The 24,857-nt window shown below is 44.1% G+C and overlaps 1 protein-coding gene across 6 annotated transcripts in view; it reads left to right on the top strand.

Annotated features, from left to right (window-relative positions):
• The first annotated feature begins 295 nt into the window (after positions 1 to 295).
• Positions 296 to 24,857, top strand: part of NTRK3 (neurotrophic receptor tyrosine kinase 3) — a 462,765-nt gene continuing 438,203 nt past the window's right edge. For all 6 annotated transcript variants that reach the window (XM_069098548.1, XM_069098546.1, XM_069098547.1 and 3 more), the window contains exon 1: positions 296 to 593. In XM_069098548.1, the coding sequence (XP_068954649.1) occupies positions 346 to 593 (248 nt within the window). In that variant the 5' untranslated portion in view covers positions 296 to 345. The remainder of the gene's footprint in view (positions 594 to 24,857) is intronic.

The following is a 24,857-nucleotide window of genomic DNA, read 5'->3' as shown; positions in this document are numbered from 1 at the left end:
TTGCCTCCCCATCTTCTGTTGCAATCCTCACAAGTATCAGAGTCAGAGAGAGCGGCTTGATTACCAACCTGGAATCAACAAGGCAGCAAAGGAGACCTATCCACCATGCATTTCAGACCGCTACTGTAGGGGAATTACCGCGTATCTTCCCGGCTGCCACGATGGTTCCATCCGCTGGAGGATTTTGCATCTGATCACTCGGCGTTCCAAAGGCAGAGTCCCCCCCCCCCCCCCCCCCCCCCCCCCCCCCCCCCCCCCTCTCCTCTCTTCCTCACCCCCTTCCCCCCCCCCCCCCCCTCCTCTCCTCCTCCTCCTCCTCCTCTTTTTTAGAAGCAGCAATCGGAGATGGATGTCTCTCTTTGCCCTACCAAGTGCAGTTTCTGGAGGATTTTTTTGCTGGGAAGCTTCTGGCTGGACTATCTGGGTTCGGTGCTGGCTTGCCCTGCGAACTGTGTCTGCAGTAAGACAGAGATCAATTGCAAGAATCCCGATGATGGGAATCTCTTCCCCCTCTTGGAAGGGCAGGATTCAGGGAACAGCAATGGCAACGCCAGCATCAATATCACGGACATCTCAAGGAATATCACTTCCATGTAAGTCAGTACCCCGGTCCTCTCGCTTCCCTCTCCCCCCTTCCCGACTTACAGCTCACAGTAGTGTGATGTGTGTGATGTGTGTGTGTGTGTGTGTGTGTGTGTGTGTTTTGCCAGGGAAGATGCTAACGCAGTTTGCGTATTTCCAGGTGACTCCAACCCGGGCTGTGAATGGTCTTGTTATTTACTTGGTTTTTCCCAGCTCAGATTGTGATTTCGCCTCTTACAACACTCTTACTGCCCCCTGCCCTCGCCCCCACCCTCATTATCATTCCAAGGAAGAGAATCGAATTTTCTGCCCCCACTAAATAGCAACAGTTTGGCCATGCTTAAGTAGGATAAAGTGAATGAGGTTTATTTAATTCCTCAGTGGTAGCAACAGCAGCAGCAGAGGCTGCTTAAGCTGGGAGGGCAGGAGCCAGACTTCTAGCAGCTCTGGATGAGCCTCAATGTTTAACTGTTTCCTTTTTGGAGATGAAAGAAGCAGGAAAAAAAAAAAGCCCGACAATGACAAGCAAGCAAGTTTTCAGCTCTCTGAGCTTTTGGATACTTCAGATGTGGATAGGCTGTCATTCCTTGGTCACAGATTTACCCTCTCTACCTCCTGATATTTTCCACTCCAGGTCCTCACGTTTTCACCTCACCTTCTTTTCCCACAGGACTCTTTGCTTCTGGGTACCCACAGATTACCTGCCTTTTAACTGTTTTGATTTGAGATCCTTTGCAGAGGACTCTGAGACTGGATATAGCAGGAGTAGAGGTAGAAAGGGAAAGGGCAGGGTGTGTGTGTGTGTGTGTGTGTGTGTGTGTGTGTGTGTGTGTGTGATTCTCATTTGAACATCCTCAATCTGTTTATTTGGAGTATTGAACTTTGAGTGAGTGATATTTGCCTGGTTTAGCTTTATCTGAATCAGACACTTCTGGCCCATATCTGGGGGGCACAGTGGCCTTTTCCCTTTTTTCAAACAGTTTGTGTGTAGCGGGGAGGAAGAGAGGGTTGGAAAAAAGAGAGAGGGCAAGAGCAATGGAGCCTGTCTTCTCAATTGGCTTTTTATTTTTGGATCTGATCTGGTGAGGCGAACTTCAATTCTTATTATCATGATGAAAATAGAAATGTGATCATTTAGGGAAATTACTTCTCACTACTCAGATCCTGGAACTCCATACATGGGTGGAATTCTTTTTCTTGATAGCAAATCCAAGAAGGATTTGGACTTAAGTCACAGAGGGTGTTTGGGGGGCAATTTGGGAGGTTGTTTTTCAGTCTATCTTTAACCCTTCCAGAGCAGTAAGTGGGCAAGATGCTTTGGGTCTCATCCTTCCTAAAGGTTCTCTTCTGCTTGGTCACAGTGTAATTGCTGCAAAGCCAGGAAAGAATTGCAGCTCTGCTCTCTTAGAAGCCCAGCCTTGTCACCTTCTTTGGCTAATGGTTCCTCCATACATGTAGTCTTGCTGTTCACAGACTTAGGGAACAACATAGCCAAGGAAATGTCTCTGACTCCTGCCCCAGGAAATGAGATTGACCCATATCTGTGTTCTATCCACCCACTCCCATATCCCCTTCCAAACCCAGCTTGAAATGAAAAGAAAAAACAACAAGGTTGGCAAGGAGGGAGGAAGGGGAGGGGGCAGGACAAGCAGAATGGATGGAACTTGCTGCTCGGTCCATGGTTTCTCTTCTCTGCCCCTCCTTCCCTTCATGTCACAGAATTCTCATGATTTGGTGAGGGGGTATAGAAAGGGACTTCTGAATTCTTTAGCTCCTCAGAGAAACTCAGATTTGGGGTCATCTTGGGCAAGGGCAATGATTGGGGTTTCAAACCCTTGGTCTAAAACTGAAGAGTGGGAGTATTGCATTGTCCAGGGGGCAGGAGAGAATGGACCCCTGGGCAGCTCAATGTCAGCTCTTGGAAGCAGCTGAGATGGTTTTCAGTTTGCTCCCCGCGTGTGGGGATGTGTGTATTTGTAGGAAAGCTGCTGGGAGAGATACTATTATGTAGGTTCTTTATATCCAGACAATGCTGTTTACTGCTTTGAAAATGAAAAAAAAAATGCCAATAAAGCAGCCAGGGAGGGAAGAATATCCAGTTCTGAAGGGAGGAATTGGGTGTTGAGAGTCAGGGTAAAGGATCCTTTTAAAGTTGGAAGACTGAGAATGCTGCTGGAAGAGTTGGATGGAAAGGGGACTGGGACATTTGTCACAATTTTTTTTACCTCAGCTCCACAGCTGAATGTCCTGTAGAGTGAGGAGTGGGGAGATGAGGCAGGAGCAGGATCTATGATAAGGAGGAGAACATTGCCTCAGGACTCTGCTTGGTCAGAAATCAAAGACCCTTTTCTCCCAAGTCAGTCCTAGTACCCAGCCGGGGATCTAACTCAGGAGTTGGTTTCTAGGAAAGTGGAATGTGCTGGATTTTCTCTTGAGTTGGCCAGTAGAAGACCATTATGGGTCAACTGGTTTGAACACCAGTGAGTATGATGTAAATATTTATTGTTCACTGACCTGGGGAGGGGGCATTGTCTTTGAGACAACATTAAAGCTAAGGTAAACATGAGGAACCTAGGTCTGGATAAATGCCAGGGGAGTCCTGGAAGGGTTGATAGGGGAAAGAGAATGGAGTAGCTTAAAGGAAGGGAAAGGAAAATGCCTGGCAGTGATCATCCCTGTTCTCCACAGTCTTCAAGCAGGCAATCTTCTCTAAAAAAGGACTTCGACTGAAGGATGTTGAAGGGGAAGGTCTTCTTGTTCTGTTCCTGGGATATTTAATATACCTAATCTGGAACATATGTATTTGTGAGTGGGAAATGGAGCCAAGGGACTTCCAGGTCCCATTGCAGACCCCACACCAGGCCCAAGGTCTTGGTGATGTTTTAGGGATAGAATCTATAAAAGGCTTCAAAGATGGTGAATACCCAGCAATTATTGTATTAGTTGTTGATGCCAAAAGGAGTTTCTATAAGGGTAGTGACTTTGATAGAGTTCACTTTTGGTATGGGAAAGAGGGGAGGCAGAAAGGTCAAGTTTGAACTCATGGCTTCTGGATTGGCTTTAAGCCCAGACTTGGGGGAACCAGAAATGGAAGCTCCAATGGACAAACTCTTAGTTTCATCTCATGTTTCTTGACTTGGGGTGAGAGATAGTCAGAGCCCTCTCTTACAAGGAGATAGACCTTGTGAAGAGGGAAGAGAGGAAGGGAGCTTCTAGCTCTGACTCTTAGCAGGCAAAACCAACACCCCATAGGCTTCTCTAGGTCTCTTAGGAGCCTGACTTGGGACTGGATAAAGGAAATTTTGTTTCCCCACCGGTATGAACATCCTAGGTTAGGTACAAACCCACCTAATGAAAAGCACTATGACAAGCTCTAGCCATTCACAGAATCATGGGATCATGGATCTAGAGCAGAAAGGGACCTCAGAGGTCATCTATTTCAATCACCTCATTTTATAACTGAGGAAACTGAGATCGACAGAGGTTCCATGACTTGGCCACCAACTATAGACATCAAAGGTAGGATTTGAACCCAAGTCCTCCTACTCCAGAACCAATAGTCTTTCAAATAAATCTAGCCACCTTCATGACTCCATCAAACACTAGGGGCATCACTGACTAAGGTGCAGTGGTGGATATTCCTCTCTGCCTTGAGGGAACCAGAAAGAAACCCTGCTATTATTGTATTATTGGCATCTTTGATTCTAAATAGTTAATATCTCCCTTTCCATCATCAAGTTGAGCTCTCAATTGACTAACTCCACACTTGGCAGGATGAATATGCTCAGTTCTTCCATTCCCATTTCCTGATGCCACAAAGGCAAGAGTGTTTGGCACATGGAAGATGATGTCTGGGCTGGCTCCCCTAGGCTATGTACCTTATCCAGTCTAGGGTTTGGATGGTATATCCCTCTGGTCACTAGGAGCCCAAGAGTGGAGTGGAAGGTATTCTTGACTTCATATTAGGCATACATCTGCCATGTCATGCTGGCATTCTGAGCGATGTGCTGCCTTTGGCCATTAGGGACCCTGTGCAATTGTATGATGTTGGAAGAGTAAGCATATCCCACCCCCATAGCTACCACAGCAGCTTGGATTGGATACTATAATTCCCAAACTGGGACCCATACTCCATTCCCCACCCACTAACAGGGTCCATCCCCTAGAGTTTGGCAGCTGTGGGTCTGCTGCCTGTCTGCTCCCTCTGGCTTCCTGCACACTTAGCTCATGTCATCTGTTGGCTGTGTGAATGCTCATTTAGAATCGAACAAAAGGCCTGGCTATTGAGCATCCTGCCCTGCCCAGTTCTTTGCCTCCTATTCTCCTTCAAGAGTTAAGGAAGTCACAGCTGTGGCTACCAGAAGAGAGCTGATGTCTGGGGGAGAATTGGGAAGTAAATGAGCTAGGCCAAAGGAGAGCTAAGCTACATATTAGCCCAGGGAGAAGAGAGACTGGAGCCTAGGAAACAGAAGGAGGTCTGAGCCACAGTCTGAGTGAAGTATGGTGTGGGTGTTGGTATTTGTGGGTCATTCATAGGAGCTGCTTACATTGTACTGGAAGATGTAAAGGGTTAAAAGCTGTCATCATGTCTCTGTTTTAGGGGTGTCTCATAGTATCCCACAGTTGAAGGGTCCCAGTGTCTGGGGAAGTGATTCTAGAAGCAAGAATGGACACAGGCCTCTTTGGTTTTCTGTTCTCTCCATTCTCTGATCAAGAACTGCCAATGTGGGACTATCAGGCCTTTGGTTTTGGAATTTGGGGGGCATCCTTGTAGACTTGAGTTTCCAGTTGTAGGGCCAACAGGCTATTCCTCGGGAGGCCATCTCTGAAGGCTTGTTTGCTTCTTGACTCTGCCAGCTCTGTGGGAGCTCAGTGGAGAGCAGCTGGATGAAACCAGCTCAGCCCGGGCTTGGCTTAGATGTGGCCTCTTTATTCTCCCATGGCAATGCTGCTGGCCCAACTTCAGGCCTTAGAAACCAGAAATCTAACCACTCTTCCATGTAGCTTTTGTGGACATTTGGGGACCCAAGTCTCATGAGATACATCTCCCTCTCCTCCTACCCCATTCCATACATACATGCATAAGGCCCAGATAGTTTCAGCTATGATGCTTATTGTCTTAGGGGAATGGCAGAAGCAAGTTTTTATAATTGGTTCCTTTAATGGCGGGATAAAAGCTTTGTATTAACTTAAACCCCCAGAAGAAGTTTGATATCTTCTTGACTGAGACAGAGTTTGATTCCAGAAAGTTCCAAGGGGCCTGTCTCAAACCATTTTCTTTGGGACTCTCTGGCTCCTTTGTCTACCAGTTCCCTTTGGTACCCTACTGGCACTGGAATCAGAGGTTGTAATGCTTATTCTGTGTTCTAGAAGCCCGGTTGCCTAGCTGAACCCATTTTCATGTTATTCACTAGGGTAGGGGCAGGAAAGCCATCTGTTTTTTGGCAAAGCCTTGCAGGTCTTTCTAACAGCCTGGAAGCCTTTCTGGCACTTTGACTGTATATTAGTCAGTCTGTGGCACTGCAGTGGGGTCTCCTTCCTGACATCTCTTTTCATTGGTTCATACAAAGCAGTTCAAGGGGCTGGACCACTTCTATTTACCTTTTGATGTCAAGGTAACTGGAAGTAACATGTTATATAGCTGAGAGTCTGAAAGCTGGGAGTCACACCTGGGTTCTAGTTCCGGTTTAGCCATTGTATGGTCTTGAGTAAGTCAATAAATGGTTCTTCCATCTTGGTTTCCTCATTCAAAGAATGAGGGGGATTGTGACCTTGGGCAAGTCACTTAACCCTAATTGCCCTGCCCTCCCCCCTCAAAAAAGCAAAAAAAAAAAAGAGAATGAGGGGGAGGATGTTAGAGTATAGAGTTCTTTCCAGACCTATGAAAGAAATAGGAATGTAATCTGTAATCTAGGACCAGATAGACTGATCATTTTGAGGAAACTAAGACCCAGAGGAAACAAGAGATTTGCTTTTGGTCACAGAAATAGTAAATAGTAGGGATCTGAATCTAGGTCTTTGACTCCTAATTCTTTGCTCTTTTTTAACATGTCATGCTTCCCAATAGATCAGGTCAATTTCAGGAATCTGTGTCAAGTGGTAGAGTTCCTGAGAGCAAAGCTACTTGGGACTGGTGGTTTTTCTTATAATGTTGTTAGTAAGTAGGAGTAAAATGGTGGTGGGGGAAATTGTGGTCCTCAGGTGGCTATTTTTGACTTTTCATTGTCCTTCTCACCTCACAGAAAATGCCCAAAATGTCCTCTGGGCTGGTCTATCCATGCCAGAATCCCATGACCATCCAATATTACTTGGGATTGCCAGCTATGCAGCAGAATCTAGAAAGTGTCAAGTTGTAGTGGAAAGAGCCATGATCAGTGAAGTAAAATATCCAAAGTACTTTGTAGCTCTTGAGTGCTATGTAAATGTTGACTATTATTATTATTTGGAATCAAAGGACCTGAGTTCAAATTCTGGCCTTTGCTTGTTATGATTTGGAATCAGAAGATCTGAGTTCAAATCCTGTTCTCTCACAAACTAATGACTTTTGGAAAGTCACTTATAACCTCTCTGGCCTCATTTTCCCATGTAAAATGCAAGTGTCATGTTAGATGACCCCTAAAGCCCCTTCCAGCCCTAACTTTATAAATCTGTGAAGTTCTTTGAGCATTTTTGTAATAACAATAATAGCTTGCATTATGATAGCACTCATAGAAGCCTACACCTAGAGCTGGAAGGGATCTTTCAAGCCATCTAGTCCAATATCCTCATTTACATATAAGGAAAGTGAATCCCAGAGTGGTTTTTCTCTAAAGTGACTTCTTTAAAGTCACACAGCCAGTAAGTGGAAGAGCTGGATTTGAAGTTGGGATACTGTGGTTCTAAATTTAGCCCTGTTTCCACTAGACCGAAATGCCTCTTAGACTTTATGGTCTACATAATGAGTTCCTTATAACCACCATTACCCTTTAAAAATAATGGATTAGGGAACTGAGGCTCATTGAGAGGCAGTGACTTGCCTTGGGTTACATGGGGAGCATAGCAAGCAAGTGTCAGAGCCAGGACTTGACCCTGGGTCTTTTGACTCCCAGGTATTTCTGTGTCCCAACAAAGACTTAGCCTGCTGGTAATCTAAGGGGATGGGCTCTTCCACACTAGGCAATGTCTGGCTGACCTATGGGCTTCCCACTGCTCTCTCTACTAAAGCTGTCCCTTGGGTTGGAATGTGTTGGTTTGGAAAAGAGCTGTATTTGAAATGAGAGTGTATTTTAGGATTCTGTTACTCTCCCTGGGGTAGTAAACTGGCTAAGCTATTAGTAATCCATCTGGGAAATAGTAATGGGGGTTGGTTCAGGGGAGAGGAAAGGGAAAGGGTAGATGGGTAGACATACAAATGTTCTTTTAGGTCATGGACTTTTCTTTACTTTTAGCCACTCTTATGTTTGACAGTCTTTGAGGAAGGGTGCAAAGTCAGTTAACAAACATTTATTAAATGCCAAGTAAGCACTGTGCTAAGCATTGGGGCTACAAAAAATGGCAGCAGGCCATAGTCTTTGCTTTCAAGGAGCTCACAGTCTAATGCACATGGAACCCCCAGTGGGCAGCCAGTGATTTAGAGAGGAGACCATGGGTCCTGTGTCCTCTCACCTAGGAAAGGAAGGGAGGGGGCAGTCTGGGTTAGTCTGAACCCTACCTATCTGTGGAGAGCCAATAATAAATAATAGTTTCTTTATCTAGTACTTTACATCATACCTCAACTAATCCTTACAGTGACTTTGTGATGTAGGTAATATAGTATTTGTCCCTATTACGAATGAAGAAACTGAGGCTTAGATAAAAGTTTTACTTAACTCAGTCTGTGACTTCTCACCTCCCTGAACCACCCTCCCCGTCATTCACCCCTTATAGCTATAGCCTTACAATGGATCCAACCAAAAGCAAAGTATAAAGAAGAGTGCCCTCTAAAGTAACAGGCCAAATCCCAGATATCTGTTGGCGGGTAGTTTCTGAGAGCAGAACCACTTGGGACTGGTGGTTTTCCTCGAAATAGTATTAGTAGGTGGGATTTAAATGATGGGGCATAGGAGTTTATCCTTGATTGGCCGTTTTTGGCTTCTCATTTCCTTTCTCTAACCTTATAGAAAATGCCCAAATGTCATCTGAGCTGATCTATCCGTACCACAGTCCATCAACCCTTATCAATTGGGATTGCCAGATTTGCAGCAGAAGCCTCTTTCTCTGCCTCTTCATCTTTCATGTTTGACATTCCAGATCTCCCCAGTCACATGTCTGCTTCTCAAGGCAGTTAGAGGAATGACCAAGTCCCCTGCTGTAGGTCTGGATTATATACAGGCATGTTTGGCCAGCCATCTCTGATAGAACCTGGGTTCCTTAAGTGTAGGGACAGTGTTTTTCTCTCTCTTTGTATCGCTAGGACTTAGCACATTACTTGGCACATAGAGAGCTCTTAGTAAATGCTTGTTGACTGATTTGCTCAAAGTGGCAGTTCTGTATTAGGCAGGACATATCCTTGGCATGTGTGTGGATAGGCATTTCTGGGTATGGTTGGGCACCATGTTTCTGATGTTCCCTTTAACTAGCTCATTCTCTGCCAGGGACTTATTGATTGAGAAGAGGCACTTTGTGTGTGTGTGTATGCTTGTGTGATATGTGTATATTTGTTATTTTTCTAAAACAACTAGATTTTAATCAGAGAAGTAGATATTGTAGAAAGAATTAAGGAGACCTAGAGTCTACTCTTGGCTCTATGACTGTCTTGTCTTCTTGGGCCTCAGTTTCCTCATCTGTAAAATAAAGAGAATAGGCTAGAATATAATTTTTAACGTCCATCTTAGCTCTCTATCCCATCATCCTAATGCAGGAACACTAGACAAGACCTGGGACTCTTGAGTGTATTTCTCCTTTTTAAAAATGAAGGATTTGGATTATATAATCTTTGAGTTTGGTTGGCTCTGATGTTGTATGACAGATTCAATGACTGGGAGAGGTCCTGTTAGGCAATAACTAGAAATTCTTTGATTCACATTCTGTAAGACTGGAGGGCCTAGACACATATCTATGGTGAGCAAGTAGAATGGTAGCTGTTGTTTTATGTCTCTAACAGGATCAGCTGTATGGTAAGGCTTCCTTCTGCCAAAGGGGTTATGGTAGTAAGTCCTCTCAGTTGGATGGCATAGTAGCATGGTCAGGTGGAAAGAAGCCAGGAGCCTTGGGAGTCAGGAGCCCTGTGTTCTAGTTCTGGTTTTGCTATTAATTGACAATGTGACCTTGGACAAAACCTTTAATCTCCTTGGTTTCCTTATCTGTAAAATGAGGGGCTTTCACTAAAGTCCCTTGTAGCTCTGCTCTTCACTGGAACTCTGAAAATTTAGGCCATGTTAGATGATTTTTAAAAGCCCTCCTGATTTGAAGCTTCTTTTACTATATATTTCTGTAATCTGTAACCAGTTCTATAAGGGTATTAGCAGAGTGATCTTGGAAAAATAATTTCCTTTCCTCAAACCTCAATTTCTCTGAGTAGTAAGAAAGAAGTAAAACTAACTGGGCTTATCCTTGTAAAGCGTTCAGGACAAGAGATCGTCAGAGATGGATTAAATTTGGAAGCATTAGAATTCTTGATAAAGCCAGAAAAATGTTGGTTTTTCCGTGGGGGAATCTGGGGATCCAAGATGTTATAGGGAGGGGCATGATTAATTCAACCTCCTAGGGCTCACCTGCGGTTTAGTCCTGGGTAGAGTTGCCCATTTTTGGGAAAATACCTGAGGAACCATTTCCCTGGGGGTACAAGCCTAAAGAAAGAGAAACTGGAGGAAATATATTTTCTATTCAGGAGAGTTTCTGAGTATCTCCAGGGACCACCCCCAATGGTTCAAATTTCTGGTTTGGAATTCTTGAGGAAGACCTGGCAATCCCCAGGCTGACTTTTCCTTCACCCTGGTGGCACTGGGTGGCTCTACCAGCTTGACTTTTTTTTTTTTTTTTGCTTTTTGGAAGAGGGAAGGTAGGGCAGTTGGGGTTAAGTGACTTGCTAGTTTTTTGTGTTAAGTGTCTAGGGCCGGATTTGATCACAGGTTCTCCTGACTCCAGGGCCGGTGCTGTATTCACTGCACTACCTAGCCGCCCCTACCAGATTGACTTCTTTCTCCAGTACATTTTCTTTTCTTCTCTGGCTCAAGATGTATTATTCTGTGTTTCAACTTAAAAGCCCCCCATTTTAGAAATAAGGAACCTGAAGCCCAGAGATATTTGATGACTTACCCAAGGTCACATTGCTAGGTAATGGCAAAGAAAGGGCTAGTACTAAGGCTTTTGAAATCTCAATCTAATTTTCTTTCCACTACCTCACCTGCTGGGCAGGTATATGTATTGTCTAAGGATTCTTCTCTGATGTGGTCTCCCTCACTTGATAGCCCAGCCCAACTCTTGTTCTGTGTGACTCCTAAAACCCAGAACCTCCTTTCTGCCTTGGTAACCCCTAAGGGTAATGTTTCCAAATTCAGTGTCCCCAGAGGCAGCTCTGTGAGGCTGGCAGCCCCTGAGGGCTCCTCTCAGCAGCCCATGCCAATTAGAAATAAACCCAAAGGTAGAGCTTATGCAAAGCAGTATTTATAGTGAAAGGGCAGAATTTGAAAATTCAGCAGGCCTCTGGAGTAGAGCTCTCCTTCCCCCTTGTCCCAGTTCCTGCATCTTTCCCAGCAGAAGTGTCTCAGGGGCTGGGAGCAGACAGATCTGGGGTTATGAGATAGAAGTCCCCTGTTACTAAAATTTCCTCTTAGGGAATTCTGTAACTCCTTTGAGTGGACCGAAGGCAAACTGCAATGGATATTCTTCTAGGCTTTAGTTTAGTCTTCCCCAGGACAACAGGGGAAAGGTATGGGTCAGGGTCAGGCTAGCAAAATGAGTAAGGGTAGATGGGTAAGAGAACATATATCAGGCAGCTGAGACCTGGAGGATTTGTGTGTCTAGATGCTACTTTTTTGACCCTACCTCAACTCTCCTCTTGACCTCACAGAATGATAGGTCTAGAAGAGATCTTAGAGATCATTTGGTTTTACTCTCTCATCTTACACATGAAACAGCCCCAGAGAGAGAGGACAGGGCAATGACTTATCCAAGGTCACACAATGTCCCAAGGATTGGAACTCAGGTTTTCTGACTTTAATAAATCCATATTTCATGACACCATATGTTCTATAAGACTTGCTCCCAGATGGACACTATCTTCTCTGGGATCCCTTCCTGCCTGGACTCCCTATATTTCTTGATGGACCTTCTCCAGTGAGGTTTATTCAGCTGCTGCCTGGTGCTTGTGCTTTGGAGGTCGGAGTGGCCACCGGCAGAACAGGTGTTAGCAGGGTCTGGTGCGACATCAGGACTGTGCCAGGCTTAGCTTCCCATTGGCTTGAGGCAGGATTATGCTGCTGAATTTCCAGGGGCCAGAGAGAACCCTGCCACTCAGGTGCTTTCCCTAGATCATAAAAGTCCCTGGGAAAAAGTTCTATGGGATCTCTGGGCACCTAGATTTGGAAATAGAGCTTCTTTCCAGATGGACAATCAAAGACCCTTGAAGAATTGCCTCATTCTTTCTCTTTGTTGAATGAGAAGGGCTTTCTTGCAGGTTGCCTTGGAAGGCAGCAGATTGCCTCTGATTATTAAAGTCCTGCTCTCACCTTAAGAACCTGAGTACACCTGTACCACGGGAATGAAAATTTCTCTCAGTGGGTCCCCACCATGCAGCATGAGCCATGAGATGTATAGAAACCCTGGGAGGCAAAAGAAAGTTTTCCTGCTGGGAGATTGATAGGTAGAAGCTGCCCTTCCTGAGGACCGGAGGGAGTTTGGGGGTCAAGATCATTCATAAAGCAGAATCAAAGCATGTTCAAGCTTGAAGAACACTTACAGATCATCTGATTCAACGTCTTCATTTTATAGAAGAGGAAGCTAGGGCCTGGGGAAGTGTAGTTCCAAATGATCTGGGTTCCAGTAATTTAGGAGCAGATCTAGACTAGGACCCTGGTCTCCTGAATCCTGATACTGTTCCGAGCCTTGTTCTCTGTTTCCTCCTAAGATCTTTATTAGGCTCTTTGCCAGCAGCTGCCCTGGGGTCTGTAGAGCTGGCAGCCCTTTCAGGGAATGGCTTCTGGGGACAGCTCTGTGGAAAATTCCTTCAGTGGCTCCCAGCAATCTTTGGGAGAGGTAGAGGCTTTCTTTTGGGGAGAAGGAAAGAGGTTTTCTGTCTCTCCCTCTCCTTTGTCGACTGCTCAAAGAGGGCATCCCAGTGCTTATTGTGACCGTCTTCCATGACAAGCTTGTAGAGGGGTTAGCGGTGGCTTCTCCTATACACCTGGGCATTCAACTGCAAAGGCTTAGTAAATGTGAAACAGCAACAAACTAAAACCCAAAGGCATCTGCATTCAGCCTGGCTTTTTTTTTTTCTTCTCCTAAAGGCCAAGCATCAAGTGGCCACTAGAGGGCAGTGCTGCGCATGAGACTGTACTCTATGTGCAGGTGGAAGAGAGCAGAGGCAAACTCACATGAATCTTGCTGGGAGTCAGTTCCATTCCTGAAAGTCCTTGCAGAATCAGTTCAGGGAATGAGGACGTTAGCTGTGCTCTGGCAGTGTCCACACTACTGCTATGGATGAATGGATCAGTTTCCACTTGGAATTCTCTTCCACTTCTTTGCCAATTTAAATTCAATCCAGCCTTTAAGACCAGCTTCCTCCATGAAATGTTTCCTGACAGACCACTTGAGCTCACATTGAACTCTCTCTGGCCTCAACCAAAGAGGGATCTCTTCTGATCTCTGACTGTGTGGATTGATTATTTTGGTCCTTGGTCATACTCTGCCTTGGGTTATTCTTCTGCCTCATGCGGGTGTGCCTGGTCTCAGCTAGAATGTAAGCTCCTGGAAGGCAGCAGGCTCTTTGCCTTCTACTTTTGGCGAATGCTTTTAAGCACCCAGGACAGTTCTGAGAACCCAGCAAGTGCTTAGGAAACACATGTTCTCAGAAACTCATCTGTGAATGAAAAGGGAAATTGGAGGAGAGGGCTTCTAAGGTCCTTTCCAGCTCTGACATTACGAGTGCCTGTATTCTTGTTCTCTTACTTCTTTTCCCTTTTTCTGACATTTATAGTCTGTATCATACAATTAAGTGTCTGATTATATGGTCTGTTGTACTGTCTTGTAGTTGTTTCATGTGTATTAGTTCTATCTTTCCCAAATGAGTATGAGTTCCTTAAGGGATGATATTATGCCTTCTAGCTCTATCTTTATCTCTATCATTTCTCTCTCTATCACCTATGTATCTATCTCTGTTTATATCTGCCTTTGGCAGTTTAGGATTTATGAGTAGAAGGGTTCTTGATCTCCAAAAGACCTATTTTTATTTATTTATTTTTAAAGTTTTGATATTTTATTTTTCTCCAATTACATGTTTTTACAATTTTAAGTTCCAAATTACTTCCTACCCTCCCTCCAACAAGCTCCTTATTGAGAAAGCAAGCAACTTGATAAAGGTTACGCATGTTCAGTCATATAAGACACATTTTTATATTATGAAAGGCCTCACTTTACAGAGGAGGAAACAGGACCAGGAAGTTGGAGTGACTTCCTCAGAGTCATTGAGGAAGAGGTAGGATTTGAACCCAAATCTTCCAATTCTAGATTCTAGGCCACTACGTATACCAAGTAGCATATGAGATTCTATGTCTCCAGTATTTTATCCTGGCATAGCACTGGACATACAATAGGTTCTTAGTAAGTACTTCTTGGCTTAACTCTACTTGATTCTTAGAGAATATGTAGATCGATGACCTTGCTAAGATACTACTGTTCTTTACACATCTGCAAGGTCTAGGTCTTAAGGAGCAGTGTGGGGTGGCTCACCTAAGCCCAGACTTAGAATCAGAAGACCTGGGTGTGAATCCTGGTTATACTATTATGGATTTGTAACTTGAGTCAAATTGCTTTATGTCTTGGTGCCTCAGTGTATGACACAATGGCCAGTGAGCTGACCTCAAAGTCAGGAAGATTTGGCTTCAAGTCTAACTTCTGACACATTCTGGCTATATAGTGGGGCAACTCACTTCATTTCTTGGGACTCTAGTAGCTAAGGCTACAGGATGCAGAGAAGGTGGTAACATGCAGTGGTAGAGGGAGTTTCCTTGACTGGGAGTTCCTTATACCAGTAAAATCACAGGTCCCATTGCTACGTGTGTGTGTGTGTGTGTGTGTGTGTGTGTGTTCTGGACTTTTTGTAATCCTGAACAGTATGAAGTCCACAGTGCCTAGAGTTCTCAGCAGTATGGAATGGGTTAGAGTTGATATTAAAGTCTAGAAATGTTGGCTTTCTAGTTAATCTCCATTTTTTTCTCTTACCATAGTAAGTTTACATGAAATTTGACCTCTTCTGCATTATCTCATTACGAAATGCCACTTACAGTTGACTCTTCAGCTGGATGAAGAGAGGTGGAGAATGACTGGTCTTGAGCAGAGGACATAGTGCTGAAGCTTAGGAGGGAGGTAATAGGTAAAGAGATCAGGTAGACAGTGTAGACATTCTTAATGCCAGGGCCTATAGAAGTAAAGCCCTTGGACCAAGAGGAACAAGGGAGTAAATGGTTCATAAAGAACTGGAATCCTGGGCTAATAGTTAGATGTAAAAGAAAAAACAAAATTAAAAAAAATATACTAAGTCATAGAGTAAGGACCTGGTCTCCTTTGGAATACAGCTTCATTTTTCAACTATCATTTCTATCTGAATGGCTTCCAAATCTCTATATCTAGTCTTGACCTCTCACCCAAGCTCCAGTCCTGTATGTCTAGTGGCTGATTAGATGTTCTCACTTGGATGTGAGCCAGTCCCCTTAAGTGAAGTCTTATCTGTGCTCAACTTTTCATGTTTTTCACTCACATGAGTTCCTTTCCTGGACTTTGTTATTTATGTTCAGTAAGGTCACTGAAATTTACAAAACTGTACGTCTTTCTGGTTCTTCTTTCTTCTTCATTCCCTCATATCTGGTTGGTCACCAAGTCCTGTTGATTTGTCCTTTGACTTATCTCTGGAATTTGACCTTCTCCATTCCATTCCTGTGGCTGCCATTCTTATCTAGTGTTCTTCTCCTAAGCTTGGATTACTTCTGCGTCCTAACCTTGGTTTCCCAGCTTCCATTCACTCTTCTTTACAATCTCTCTCACATGCCACTGCCAGATTGTTCTTCCTCAGATACCACTTTTCCTCATGTCCAGAGAACTACATTCATTTCCATTGTTTATACACATTTAGTAGCTCCTCATTGCCTATGGGATAAAGTACAAACAACCTGAAATTCTAGGCTCTCCTGGATATGACCTCCCAATACTTCCATTAAATTTTATCTTCTAGTCTAATTAGATCAGTTTCTTCACTCTCCTCTAACACACTATGTTTATTTTCACTTCCAAGTCTTTGCTTACATCATTTCCCCCAAATGAAGTACCACTCTGCTTATCCACCAAGGTCCCCACCTCAGGCGCCATCTCCTCTGTGAAGACCATCCTATTTATGGTGATCCCTGTCCTATCTGAATCCCAGAAGCACTATTGTTTATATCAGTGTTGACCAACTCTAAGTCTGCTGGTCTTTGACTAAAGACAATTTTTTATCAGTAAAATTTTTTTTCCACTAAGCAAAAATCCTTGCTTCTTAAAACCTATTAATTACAAAAAAACCCAAACCCTTGATTCTTCCTTCTCCCTGCATTTTATCCTTCCCATCCTAAGTTCCCTCCATCTCCCTGCCTTCTTAGCAGCTGAGAAATGAGGCACAGAGGCTATGGAAGTAAGAATAGTTTAATTACTTAGATATTTTATTGTAGCTTAAGCAATATAGCTCGAGTTGGGAGTCCCTGGCTTACATAGCTCACCTTGGAAGTGACCTTGGCAGCTGTTGAATGCTAGATGTGTTTCTCTGATTTTCTCTTAGCTCCCCTTGAGACCAGGGATTGAGTTTTATTTTTGTATCCTTCAAATATATAACACAGAAGAACTTTGCACATAGTAGAAACTCAATGTATCTTTACTGAATGGAGAAATTAATTGGTAAAGGGAGAGTAAGACAGTTGGAAAAATGAAAACAGAGGATCAAGAGTATTTTGCAAACTCAGATGCTATAGCAAGGCCATAGAATATAATGCCAGTAGGATATAAACTTCTTTAGGGCAGGGACTGTTATTGGATCTGTAGAGCCTAGTACAGTACCTCGCACCTAGCAGGTATGTAATAAATGTGTATTGAGTGAACATAAATGAGAGTGAATGAATTCAGGTTTTTGAGGGCTAGGTAAGGTTTGGGCTCAAAGCAAAGTGAGAGCAGAGAAGAAGGATGAGATGAGAACCAGATTTTTTGATAAGAATGTATGAGAAGAAAAAAAGTGCAGTTAAAGTATAGTCTTACCTTATGGGTTTAGAAATGATCAAGATTCCAATTGGCAGAGATTTCTATTGGAGGCTTTACAGAGCACACTAGATCCTGGGGATCTAGATCAGTGATGGTTCAGCAATGCCAGGTCTGCAACAGATGCTACCATCTGAGATTCTACTAATTATTTTTCTACCCTCACTTATGGAGTTCTCACAATTGGCCTTACTTAGCTGATAAGATTGGCCTAGCATAGTAGCAACAAATGCATGGATTTGAATGGAGGAGGTGAGGAGAAACACGAAGACAGAGACTGTCTTTTTTCTTTGCATATCTCCTAGTGCATAGAATGGTGCTCTCCATATAGTTGGCAATAAGCGTTTCTTAATTTGAGTGGGATGTCTCCAGAATTGTTTTAACAGCTCAGATTCATCAGTTCCAGGACAAGCCACTAGAGGGCACTAGACCATGGTTTATACAGATAAGGGTGTTGTACTGTCCCCCTATTGTGATTGTACCTTTAAGGCAGGTGCTGGCAGCAGTCTAGCTCTGTAGCAAAGCCAAGGTTTCTGCGTATACCTGCGTGGGCATGTGGAAGTTGTGAATCTGTCACCACTTGATTCAAACAAAGCCCAGAGCTCTGGGCCTGATTTCCGAATCCCTCCTCCCTTATTTCCCCATGAGTGTCTTACTGGAAAGCTGGATATGACAAAGCTTAAGAACTATGTTAGGACCCTGTATTTCCTCATCAGTTATTTCACTGCAAGATGAATGCTCTATTGTCACCTTCCAGTGGGAGTCAAAGTGGCACCCAGTGGCTAGGTTGAAGAAAAGCAAGTTCTTTCTGCTGGGGGTATTTAGTGGAGAGGGGATGCTGGATTTTGTTTGGGGCCAGATGAGGCTAACCTTGTGACAGTTGTTGCTGTTATGTCATTTTCCAATCGTGTCCTACTCTTTGTGACCCCATTTGGGGTTTTCTTGGCAAAGATACCACAATGATTTGCCATTTCCTTCCCCAGCTCATATTACAGACAAGGAAACTGAGGCAGAGTTAAATGACTTGTCCAGGGTCATACAACTAGATTTGAGGTCAGATTTGAATGCAGGAAGAGGAGTCTTCCTGACTTCAGGTCCAGCACTGTGTCCACTGAACCACCTAGCTACCACTAATCTTATGACAAGGAGGCAACTAAATCTAAGAAGAGGTTTTTTAAAAAAATTGATTTCTTGGGGCGGCCAGGTAGCACAGCGAGTAAGAGCACCGGCTCCAGTGTTGAGAACACCTGGAGATCGAATCCCGGGCTCAGACACTTAGCACCCACCCAGAAACACCTGGCCGTGTAACCTTGAGCAAGTTACTTAACCCCAATTGCTTAGGGGCGGCCAGGTGGCTCAGTGAGTAAGAGCATCGGCTCCAGTGTCGGGATGACCTGGATCAAATCCGGGCTCAGATACTCAGCACCACACCCAGAAATAATAACTGGCCGTGTAACCTTGAGCAAGTTACTTAACCCCAATTGCTTTAAAAAAAAAATTGATTTCTTTTCTTCTCAAACTGGACTGGTTAGAACTGGTCCTTTGAAGGTGTCAGTTATATGAGTTTGAAAGGGGTTAAAGCCTGTCTTTGGAACCCTGGAGCAATGGCAGGTGGTCAAGGCTGGAACATCCAAGTGTGCTAATGACTAGGTTCATCCTTGCCAGTGAAATCTGCTAGAGAAAAAACAGTGTCTTTGTAGAGGTGGAAAGAGAACCGGGCTGCCTGAATATGTTTTAGTAATTCCAAGGGCAGCGTGGCATAGTAGAAGTTCTGAGTTCGAGTTTTCCCTCTGCCACTTACTGCCTGGGTGACAGATGGACACATCATTGAACCTCTCATTGCCCTTGACCATTATGTGACTAAGAGTTTCTGAGGAGGTCCTTACCTGCATCAGTGGAGTCAGTTTTCACATTGGAAGTTCCTCTTACCAATGAAATAATATATCTGGACCAAAAAAAAAAAACCTATAACAAAAAAGAGAAAAAGGTTCATGAGAAGCAGTGTGGTTTATTGTAAAGGGTATTGAATTGGGAACTAGGAGATCTGAAATTTAGTCTGAATTCTGCCACTCACTACCTGTATGACCCTTAGGCATGTCATTTCATCTTTTTGGACCTTGGTTTCCTCCTCTGTAAAATGGGTTCAGGGGAGGCTAGGTGGTACAGTGAATAGAGCACCTGCCCTGGAGTCAGGAGAACCTGGGTTCAAATCCAGCCTCAGACACTTAACTCTTACTAGCCGTGTGACCTTGGGCAAATCACTTAACCCCAATTGCTCTGCCCTCCCCCCTCCAAAAAAACAAAAAGAAAAAAATGGGTTCAGATTAGATGATCTTTAAGGCTCCTCCCAGCTTGAAGTATCTATGATTTTATGCTTCTATATCATAAACATCATGCTCTAGTACTGGTATTGTGTGTGTGTGTGTGCATCATTGTGGATTCCCACTTTTCAGGCAGAGAACATGAGCCATAAGCTGGAGCAGTGACTCTTTTGGTATGAACCAGTAACCCCTGCCCCCGCCCCCTCCCCATGGGGGGGTTTTCAGGAATAGTACATTGGGATTATCCCAGTGTGATGCTTAGCCATTGTATCATACCCCTGATGATACAGTCATCTTGGTAGAAATGAAGGATTGGCAGTTATTTAATATCAGTTTTTCCTACAGATTCCATTTCTGTCTTGCTTCTGTCTCTTACAGGGTAGCCATTTTAATAAAAGGAGCAATAAGACACAAAGTGGGAAATCACAAGAGGGATGGGGGAAGAATGGGAAGAAATCATTGGATCTGTGATTCAGATGTCACATGTCTTCCTCCCGCCTCTTCACCCCGCTCACCTAGTACCAGAGGCTATTTTGTGCATGAACATAGAAGTAAGCAAATAACAATGTCAAGAATTTACAGTAGTTAAAAGCAAACTACACAGTTCAGATTTCAGGGAAGGTCTTGTCCTTGGCCTCAGGGAGCCAAGACAGCAAAGGTTTGATGACTAGGGGGGCGGGGAATGGAGGTCAGTTTCCCAAAGGCACAAGGGCTGTCTTGGCTATGAGACTCTGTCCATTCAGTGGGCAGGCTCAGTGCCCAATAGGGCTCCTGTCTTGGAAGAGGGAGGGGCAACCTTTCATTCTGTTCTCCAAATTGCCTCCTTTCCAAGCATATAGCAGACAGCTAATGGATGGCCCTGTTGCTGGCAGTTTGTTAAACCCACTGTGAGTGCTGTGCCACATCTGTGCCTAGGCTGTGGGGTGCCCAGGTGTCTGGCTGCCTGCCTCACCTCCTGCCAAGCCTGCCTTGGCATCTGGACTATTGGGGAAAAGATGGGCAGATGTATTGGCATGGTCCAGTCCAATCCTTATTACGAGAATCAGGGACTGAGAGATGTATGGCTAAGGGAGTGGCATCTGTTTAACTCTTTCTGAGCCAGTGACCTTCAGTCACAGAATCTTAGAACTGAAAGTGATCATGGAATTACAAGCATCTGATTTCACAGATGAAGAATGGAATGAGTATGTGGTGAAGCTGGCTATTTGAATCCAGATCCTTGAACTCAGATCACAGGATATGGAAAAGATCTCTGAGGCCATCTAGTCAGCCTCTTCATTTTACAGATGGTGACTCTTGGTTTTTGTTCACTTTTTCCCATATATACATAGATGTACATATATATGTATATGTATATATGCATACAAATACATATATATGAATGTATGCTACTACATTTGTGTTTTTTTCTGAGCATCTTTAAGGCCTTTTCTGATCATCTCTAAGGCCTTTTCCTGGGCCTTAGAAACTGAGGCCTAGAGATGTAAAATGACTCATTCTCCATGATTAATTCAGCAAATGCTTCTCTATACTGCTTTCCAATACCTCTCCTGTCTCATCTCTGGGGCTTCCTCTAAATAGACTCGGGAACACTTGTCTCTTCCTGCCCTTGGACATCTGTACAATGACTTTTTTTTGGCCTATTTTATTTTGATTTCATTTTTTCAATTAATAAGCATTTATTTTCTTTGCCTCTCATCTCCTCTTCCCCCTTCTTCCCCCTATGGGGGGGGGGAAAGGAAAAACAAAACCTTGCAATAAATATGCCCAGTCAAACAAAATAAATTTACCATTCCTGTCCTCAGCCTCTATTTTTGCCAGCCTCCTTTCAAGCCCACTGCCTTCCTAGGAAGTAGACAGCCCTTTTTTTCACTGACATTCACTGTTCTCTAAGGTCTGAGAGATTTTATGGGGGTGGGGAGGAGGGAAAAAGGAAGAGGAAGTGGAAATCCTTGGAAGGATGAATGAATGAGTTTAGACTCTAGGCGTGGCTAAGAGTCATCTTTGTATCTTCCTCTAGCTTGGGCCTGGGGGCAGAGGACAAAGGCAGTGGGAAGTGGGCAGAGGTCCACATGCAGGATCTGTTCTTCCAGGGCAAAGGATTTGATCAATTCCCTCCAGAAGAGTCAGGGTTCAGAATGGTTCTGAAGCTAAGTTCATTTTCCATTTGTGAATGGAGAAATCTGCTGGGCAGTTGAGTAGGACTGTTAAAGACCTGCCTAGTGACTTGGCAGAGATGGGGGATAACACATCAATGTTGGGGTCCCTTGTTGCTTTCTTTAATCATTACAGTTGAGAGCCTCACTCAAGGAGCAGCAGAATTTGGCCTTAGCAACCTGTGCTGAGACTGCTCCAGGTTATTTAACTTGGGGATAGAACAGCCCTCGATGAGCAGAAGGGATGAGTGGGAATATCCAGGCTGCCTCCCACCTATTCCAGGCTTTGCGATCTTGTGGCATTTTATACCCATTGAAATAGTTATTTTTGCTCTATATTTATTATATGTCTCCATAAATTTAAGTCAGGGTGTGCCTCTGTCTGTGCATCATAAGTGTTTCTGCATGTGTCTTTGTATCTCTGTCTGTCTGTGTTGGTTTTTGTGTGCCTGGACAATGGGTGGGTGGGGCAGCTCTGCAGGATTTCTTCTGGGGCTGGTGGGGGGGTGGTGGACAGGGAGGTGGAAGGGATGATCTTTAATTTCTCCATTCTCCTATTCCCTTGAATTACAGTTGTCTGTACTTCTTCTGCTTTGGTTCTAGCCCAAATCCTTGTCTATCCCCAGCTTGACCTTGGCTTCCCACTATATCCCTTCCCTTGGTGGGCTGGCCTCAGCCCATCCTCAAAGTCTCTTTGCCTTTAGCTTTTTTGATCAGTAAGATTCAATAAGCAGCACTGAAATGAAAAAGCAATTGGTGTGTTTCCCCTAATGCACTTCTGGACCCAGGCTGATTGTTTTTAAATCCATTGGGAGGCATGGGGAGGACAGTTTTTTCAACTGGGTGTAGGCAGCTGGCCAACAGTGAAGCAGTAGGAGGGTGGTCCATGATGGGCTCCTGGGTTCTGAGGTCTTCACTTCAGATTCTGGCTTTTTAAAATTAGAATAGAGAAGGAAGGAGGAGTTTTATCTGCTCCTCCTGGGTCTTTGTGGAGCCCCTTTTCCTCTCAATCTGCTTAGTCCTAGGAAATAGAGGAGGGGAAATGTTGGGAGGGAGTACATTTCAGGTATGAGGGAGCCTCCTGGGCAGAGATGGAGTACTATGTATGAGGAAGAGCAAGGCCAGTTTGGCAGGATGGAGAGTGCACCAAATGGAATAATACGTAATAAGCTGGGGAAAGTTGGTTCTGAGGTCAACTTGTGAAGGGTTTTAAGTGCCCAATACAGAATTTATTTTTTTTTTAATTTTTTTTTTTAGCAATCGGGGTTAAGTAACTTGCTCAAGGTTACACGGCCAGTTATTTCTGGGTGTGGTGCTGAGTGTCCGAGCCCAGGATTCGATCTCCAGGTCGTCCCAACACTGGAGCCGGTACTCTTACTTGCTGAGCCACCTGGCCGCCCCTCCAATACAGAATTTTTTGATAATTATCCTAGGGACAATAGAAGGCCACTGGAGCTCATTGAGCAGGGAAGGGACATAGTCAATTGTGTGCTGCAGGGATGTCACTTTGGCATCTGTGTGGAAGATGGTTTGGAGAAGGGAGAGACGAGGTAGGGAGACCAGTGTGGGGGACATTGCAATGGTCCAGGTGAGAGGTGCACGAGGGCCTGAAAAAGAGTAGTGACTATGGGAGCATAAATGTGAATTATTATTATTGAGTATAACTAGAAAGGAGATTCTCGTTAAACTTTAGGGTAGTGGCTGGTGGAATCTGTCAAACCAATTGGCTCCTTGGTCAGAATCTTCAGTGAATGTGTGAGAAGAGCATTTTATTTTCTTCAGAGAGAACACAATTTAGTGGAAGAGGATAGGACGTACACCTTTCTGAGAAACAGAAGAGCGTATACAAAGAAGCAAAATAAATATAAATCCTGGCCTAGGCTGACAGCAAAGGGAACAAATGTTCCATATGTGGGGACTTTTAGGTCTAAATGAGGAGGGGTATCATGGAGAGGATGCTGTTTGACATTACAGACAAGTGGAACTGAGCTTGGGATGAAGCATGAGAGATGTTTAGTAATAAGGAAGTATTGATGACTACAAAATCTTCTTCCCAGGACAGCTTTTAAATAGAATCGATTCTGTTCCATCTGGGTTGGAATAGATGAAGTCCTGTTGGCAGTCAGAACAGTGGACTACATGGCTTCTTCATCTCCTGCCACTTCTGCCACATAGGATTCTCTGGTTCTCTGAAATGCAGACTGGAGGGCTGAGGCTATGGATGAAGGAATGGTAGGAATCCTTCTTCTAGGACAAAGCAGGGGACAAAGAGGCAGGAGGCCTTGACTGAACAGAAAACTTTGATGAGGGAGCTCAGATACAAGGAAGACTTTTCCTTCACAGTCTGCTGAGAATTTGAGCTTGACTAGAGTCCCTTGGAAAAAGTCAACCAAGTCAGTCAGTTAACCAAGAAAGGAGCAGGCATGTATTTATTTAGATGAAGAGAGTATAGGCTCAAGGAGACCTAACTTCCTCCCTGGGTAGCTTTTCAGATGCTACTCTGTCCTGTCTTGCAGCTTGTCACACACTCCACCCAACTTTCCAAGTCCCCTTCATTTCAGGGTTATAGTGATTGGCTCCTAGGCTGGCCTTGTCCAACTCTAGTTTCCACATCTGTAAAATAAGAATCACACTACATCAGGGCTTGAGTCTTAATCTTTTTTGTGTCATGGACCACTTAGGCAAAACTTTTCAGAATCATGTTTTTAAAAACATGGAATAAAATGTATAAGATTACAAAGGAAGCCAATTATATTGAGATAGTTATTAAAATATTTTTAAAAAGTTTGTGGACCCCAGCAGAAACCCCTAGACTAGACAATCCTGAAGGTCCCTTCCAGTTGTGACATTGCAAGACTGTGATATTGATGACATCCTCAGATTTAGTCCTCCTCGTTCTTTGACATGGGACCATATGAATCCCAGACATCTTAGAACCCCTTTACTTCTTTGTGACAGGTGGAGGCTGATGCCCCAGTCTGATCCTCATCATACCTTGGCTGGCCTGCAACAACCTGGCAGGCAATTTTGAGTCTGTGGAAGGACTTTATTCCTTAGAGTCTTTGTGTCTCTGTGGTCACCACTTCATATGACTTATGCCAGTATACTTGGTGGCAATCCACCCTTCTCTACCTTTCTGCTTCCCTGCCCACCAGCCAAGGGAGTCAGGCAGGAGCAAATCTCCAGTGGCCACAGTTGACCAACTCTGAATCATTTTTACCTAGCATGGTGTGACTCTGAAACTAAGGAATAGGGGAGTCTGAGATAGCTAGCAAGGTAGGTAGATAGGTAGATAGATAGATAGATAGATAGATAGATAGATAGATAGATAGATAGATAGATAGAT

Source organism: Petaurus breviceps, unplaced genomic scaffold (assembly GCF_028583685.1).
Source record: "Petaurus breviceps papuanus isolate PSGF00001 unplaced genomic scaffold, PetGlider_PUasm1.0 37, whole genome shotgun sequence".
NCBI classification, from domain to species: domain Eukaryota; kingdom Metazoa; phylum Chordata; class Mammalia; order Diprotodontia; family Petauridae; genus Petaurus; species Petaurus breviceps.
This window is presented reverse-complemented; position numbering and strand designations above follow the sequence as displayed.